Source organism: Camellia sinensis, chromosome 15 (assembly GCF_055761805.1).
Source record: "Camellia sinensis isolate YWXY chromosome 15, ASM5576180v1, whole genome shotgun sequence".
Taxonomy (NCBI): Eukaryota; Viridiplantae; Streptophyta; class Magnoliopsida; order Ericales; family Theaceae; genus Camellia; species Camellia sinensis.
In genome coordinates, this window is record NC_138975.1 from 101,450,217 (window position 1) to 101,456,455 (window position 6,239).

General features: G+C 31.9%; 1 protein-coding gene across 1 annotated transcript; it reads right to left on the minus strand.

Annotated features, from left to right (window-relative positions):
• Positions 1 to 3,718: 3,718 nt before the first annotated feature.
• Positions 3,719 to 5,965, minus strand: LOC145813161 (uncharacterized). The gene is made up of 4 exons (XM_082908433.1): positions 5,511 to 5,965; positions 5,256 to 5,352; positions 4,839 to 5,171; positions 3,719 to 4,414 (listed from the first exon to the last, which is right to left on the minus strand). Exons 1-4 carry the CDS (start codon positions 5,963 to 5,965, stop codon positions 3,719 to 3,721), a joined length of 1,581 nt encoding a protein of 526 aa, XP_082764559.1.
• Positions 5,966 to 6,239: the final 274 nt, after the last annotated feature.

Consider the following 6,239-nt stretch of genomic DNA (forward strand, 5'->3'; position numbering starts at 1 on the left):
CCAAAGTTGAGGAAAAAGCTAATGAAGAGGTCATTGAAAAATCTAAAGCCTGAAGAGGTATCATCTTTTTAATCTCAGCCTTATTGGTTCGCTTTGCTTAAAATTATAGTTACATAATAAAATGTTACTCTTGGACAGAGTAAAATTTTACTTAAATTCAGAGTAAAAGTTTACTTACAATCAGAGTAAAGTTTTACTCTGTTGGTTAAAGTTTGCTTCATTGTTGACTTCTTTTCTTTTTCTAATTTTCAAATGTAGGTGAATCATAATCAATTGAACCCCATTTCCAGAGAAGAAACGAATCTCATTCGCAATCATGAAGAAGAAGATGCAATGGACATAGAGGAAAATTTGGAGATTGAAGAAGATGAAAATCATGTAGCTGAAGCTATAGGAGATGATCAACCTTTGAAGGACTTCATTGATCTTGGGAGATTAGAACGAGTTCAAAAAGAAAACAACAGGCTGAAAAGTGAGAATATGGCATTAGTTGAAGAACTAAAGAAAATGAGGGAAATAATGCAAAAAATACAAGAGGATCAAGAGGCGAAAACAAAAGATATGATGGAAAAGATGAGCAACACAGAGAAAGAAATGGAGAAACTAAGAAAGGAGTTTGAAGTACTCGAATCTGAAAATAAAGAATTGGTTGGACAAATTGAAGAAAATGCAGTTCATGCGGCTACCCAAGCTTTTGCTTCTAAAAAAATGCCACATGCTAAAGGAGTATAACAAGAGCAAAACATTGGGATTTAGGCTACATTAAAAGAAACACTTGTAGTCATAGAGCCGTTGCAAACATCCATGGTCAAGAAAATCAAAATAAAGACGAGGAAGAAAAAATAAATGTCTGATTTTGAATGTGAAACAAGAGAGGCAGGGAAAAAAAAGACCACAAAACAAGCAATTGAAGTGATATGAAAAGAAGTGATTTGTGTTGACAACTTGCCTCTAAGCCAACCAAATCAGTTGAAAGGGTTTTGTTTCCAAATAAGGCTGCAATATGCAAATTGCTTGATGAGAATGATAAGTGTCTACTAAGCAAGATTTATAATTTGGAAACTATAGAGTAAGACCATTTTAATTTTATCAAATAACAGATTTTTACTATTATCAAATTGCAACGTGTTAATCAACATGTTTTTTTACCTTATGACTAGTGCAATCATATGGTTCGACATAGAAAATAGAGTATATGTTACATTGCATGATGTGGATGCAATTATGAGAGATGGTGATACTGCAAATAGTGTAAGTGACCATAAAATTTTCACTTCAATAACTAAAAATAGTTCATTTTATTAACATATATTTAATTTATTTTTGTTTTTATAGGTCATTGACAACTTTGTAGAAATGCTTCAAATTGAGCAACAAGCAAAGAAGTCAGAAAAGAATAAGTCATTCTCTTTCTGAAGCCTTTGTTGGGTAAGCCATCAATTTGTGTTTATTTTGAATTAATAAACTTTTACTGTGGTTTAGTGTAGCATTGTACTGTATTTTAGAGTTAATGTTTACTATTTGGTTTGCCAAATATTGATAACTCATATAGTGTGTCATCAACACAACTTGACACATGACACTCTTATATGATTGAATGCAATCATTAGTGAAATGGGGTTGAGTAATCATTTAATTGACGAAGTGCTTGAGCAAGATTTGAGTGGATACAGATTTCTTCATTTTTGTATAAACTCCAAAGGGATCAAGAAGGAAGAAAAACCCTATCACTGGACGTTCCTTGTATTGGACATTGAATTTGATGAGTGGAGGCATTACAATTCTTTAAGGCCAAGAAGCAACAAAGATGATCATTACCTTAAGGATGCAAAACAGATTGTAAGTGCTCTGCATCACATTAATAGTAAATTTTTACCGTGTTTTATTCTTGTATTTAATTGTGACCAAACAATTATGCAATGATATTAGATAACATATGTGGAGAACAAGTTGGGCAACAAAAGGAAGAGAGGTACAAGAAAGTTTGTAAACTTGGTTTCGGTGAAAGATAGTTCACAATAACGCCCAACATTGTAAGTATTTCACGCTACTATTACATGCTTGAATTGGTAGTTTTCAAGTTTGAGTAAATCTAACAAGATCTTCATTTTTATTAATAGTATTGATTGCTGAATTATTGTATGTTATATCATGCGCCAAATCATACAAGATGAGCCTATTGAAAATTCTATAGAAGATAATGAAATTAACAATTTTCGAGCATCAATAGTGCATCAATTTTTGAATGATTATCTAGAAGCATGGAGTAAGGAACAATTCAACCTTAAAAGAAAAATAGCTAAGAGATAAGACCTTGAGGATGACGACGTGGACAACTTTTGGAAATTACTATGAATGATTTATGTAATCTTACTTTTTGTAAATGAAAGAATGTTGGAAAAGTAATTGTAAGTGAAAGAATACTAAAAGAGTAATAGATAGTACACACTATGTTTATTGTTCTAGTAAATTTTACTGTGATTTGATGATTAATACATTATTATAGCAGGATATTGTTTTAACTAGGAATGAACATTGTTATGGATAGAATACAATGATGCAAGTTATACTTGTGTGTTTTGATAATATCTGTGGTTGTTTTGTTGGATTATTTTTGCACAAAGATTGCATGATAAGCATTAAGGGAGTTTGTGTATCGTGGTAAATTTTGATGCAGGTTGGAAATGTTTTTCAATGGGACATACATACTGTCTGATAGTAAAATTTTACTCTGAAATAAAGTAAAATTTAATTTTGAAACTAGAGGCTCATAGACATCTATTCAACGATATAGTAAAATTTTACTCGTAAATAAAGTAAAATTTTACTCTAAAACCACAGGCTCATAAACAACCATTCCACAATATAGTAAAATTTTACTTTCATTTCAGAGTAAATTTCTCTACAAGATAGTAAAATTTTACTTTGAAAAGTAGTAAAGTTTTACTTTCATGTGAATGAAGGTAATGTTTTACTCTGAATAAAGTAAAATTTTGTTTTGAACTAAAGAAATATTTTACTTTGAAATAAAGTACAATTTTACTCTGAAATAAAGTAAAATTTTACTCTGAAACCACAGGCTCATAGACAACCATTCAACAATATAGTAAAATTTTACTTTCATTGCAAAGTAAATTTCTCTAAAAGATAGTAAAATTTTATTTTGAAAGACAGTAAAGTTTTACTTTCATGTTAATGAAGGTAATGTTTTACTCTGAAAAAAGTAAAATTTTAAGCCGCAAAAAAAGTAAAAGTTTACTCTGAAGTACAGCAAAATTGTACTCTGGAAGCACAGGCTGAGCACAGCCATAGACAACTATTCAACAAGATAGTAAAATTTTACTCTAAAAGGCGGTAAAGTTTTAATTTCATGTTTACTTCATTTTAGACTAGAATTTTACTTCAATCCTTCACACTTACTAGACAAACTCCATTATAAGTTCCTTTACATAAAACTTATTCAACCACACTAAAAAAATTATATTAAAATGTCAAATTCAACCACAAAGCAAATCAGAAACTTGGATAGACAACCATTTAAAAACATAGTAAAAATATTTTTTATTGCAATGTCTCCTTACAAGTCTAGTCTAAAAGACTAGACTTTTATTGCTATGGACTATTTATTGCAGAAGAACTGCATTATTTTCGTACTTTTATTACAAAGTAATAATGTCTTTCATGGCAATGTCTCCTTACAAGTCTTCTTATTATGACCTTACTTCTTGCATCTACCACACTGTACTCGTTTTATTTTCTCACCCCTAGATGGAATCCTATTCTTCCTTGGCCTACCAGGTGGCTTCTTACAAATTGGAGGAAGGACAACAGGATCATCCATAGTTACAGGAGGTTTCTCAACTGTGGGTATTGGATAAACGAACTCAGCATAGCAAGCTTTGAACTTGCTAGTGTAATAAAATGGTTCCACATGTGCATACAAATCACCTCCGCTCTTTTGGACAGCGGTCGCTGCGTGAGCACAAAGAAATCCATTCAATTTCCATTGGTAACACGAGCAAGTTCTATTCAAGAGGTCAATGTTAACCGATGGCCAGGATTGAACCTCAAAAACATGATCACTTGAACGACTAACCAACCAAGTTCTTCCACTTTTAAGAGCATTTACTAATGTTGAATCCATCTCCGGACAAAGAAATGTATTCCATTTTTTAGCTTGTTCTCTCATTCTTGACATCAAATCCATGATCTTCAACCTAATTGAATCAATCATCTTCGTAGTGGGCAAATGACGAGCTTGACGGATCCATGAATTGAATGACTTTGTCACATTTGAGTGCATTTCACCGTATCTTTGTCCTTTAAAATATGCATTAGTCCACTTGTTATAGGGCAAATTGTATAGAAACCTACAAATGACACCTTTTCTCTCATCTTGTAATTCTTTCAAACACTGATTAAAACATTCCACTGTCGGAGCATAAGCACATGAAGAAAACAAAAAAACTATTCTACTCCTGAAAGTATTGCTGAAACTTGGACTGGAGAACCTATCCCTCAAATTGGCCTTTAAGTGTTGGAGACAAAAATGGTGGTAAGCAGTAGGTAAAACCTTGTGTAAAGCCTCCAAAAGTCCAGTGTTGCGATTAGATATGAAGGTAATTGGTCTTTTATCCAACAATATATTTGACAAATGCATAAAAAATCATTTCTAATTGTCTGTAGTCTCTATATCGACAATTGCCATTACAAGAGGGAAAAAATCTAAAAAATAACATTTTACAATTGGTAAGTATATTAAACAAAAAGGACAAATATAGTAAATTTTTACTTTAAATAACAGTAACATCTTACTCTGAAAATAAGTAACATGTTACTCTGAGAATAAGTAACTTGTTACTTTTCAATAAACTATAGTAATATGTATCTTGATCACCATCCTTTGCTGTAACTGTTAACAAGGTGCCCTTATATTTTCCTTTCAGAAAAGTACCATTGATAAACAATAGAGGACGACAATGCCTAAATGCTTGAATAGAAGCATTAATTGCAACAAAAAACCTCTTAAACTGTCCACTTTGATGGTTATAATCAAGTTGCAAATAGCTACTAGGATTTGTGCTCATCACAATATCCATATGCCATCGAATCTCATCATAAGACATAGAAAAATCTCTAAAAGTAGTAGTCCTAGCTTTCTCAACTCCTAACTAAGCATGATTGTATGTAATGGTGAGTCTATCTGTAAATTGGCGCACAACATCAATTGGACGAGTTTGGGGATTCGCACGAACTTCATTAACAATCAAACTTACAACCAAATTTGAACTCATCCTTGAGTTTTTAGAAGTACGAATTACAGCTCCACAACTATGCTCATCATGTAAAGTCCTAATGTAGAAAAAATTATTAGCACTCTCTAGAGATATATGTACTCGCCATAAACAACCTTTAGACTTCCGTATTGAACACACAGTAGTGACCTGACACTTTTCATTCTTCAGATATACAAACTCAAATCCTATCTCAATGACATATTTACATAATACAGTCCGGAAATCCTTTGCACCTCCAATAATCTTTGACCTACATGAGCAATTCCATTTACACATCTAGAAGACAACAAAGTCCTTTCTTCATGTTGACAAAACATAGGGAGTAAATCCATTTCATCATCAATAACGTTGGATCCACTAGCCTTACTCAATTCTCTAACTCCATGTTTTTCATTTGAAATGCCTATTTCAGTAACAGTCACATCAACCTGGTCAACACCAAGGAGATAAACAAACGACAACATATTCTGAAAATCATAATCATCATCAATCATGCATTGCGAATGTCCAAGTAAACAGTACGATAATAGTATGGAACCACTACTGTCAAACTTCTTCAATTTACAACTTAAGAAATCAGTTAAGTCTTTCAATGTGTAGTTTGACACAACCTTGAACACAATGGTATGATCACAATACTTGCATAACAACATAAGAGATGGAACCATTTTTCAAATCTGCTATCAATTGACAGTAAAGTTTTACTGTCAATCAAAGTAAAATTTTACTGTCACTAGGAGTCTAAAAACAGATAACAGAAGTATGCAATAACAGAGTAAAATTTTACTGTCATTGCATAAAAAAATAATAAAAAACAAAACAGATAACATCAAAGTAAAAGTTTACTCTCATTTTATCAAACAAAACAGAGCAACATTTTATCAAACAAAAATAGAGCACATGCCAGAGTAAAATTTTACTCTCATTTTATCAAACAAAAGC

Bases quoted from the DNA above. Each gene is read 5' to 3' on its own strand.
- LOC145813161 (XM_082908433.1), bottom strand. From the start codon at position 5,965: ATGGTTCCATCTCTTATGTTGTTATGCAAGTATTGTGATCATACCATT. The intron at 5,353-5,510 runs GTATTATGTAAA...TTTCTACATTAG, and splicing joins GTGCAAAGGATTTCCGGACT to GACTTTACATGATGAGCATA. The intron at 5,172-5,255 runs GTTCGTGCGAAT...AATCATGCTTAG, and splicing joins TAAGTTTGATTGTTAATGAA to TTAGGAGTTGAGAAAGCTAG.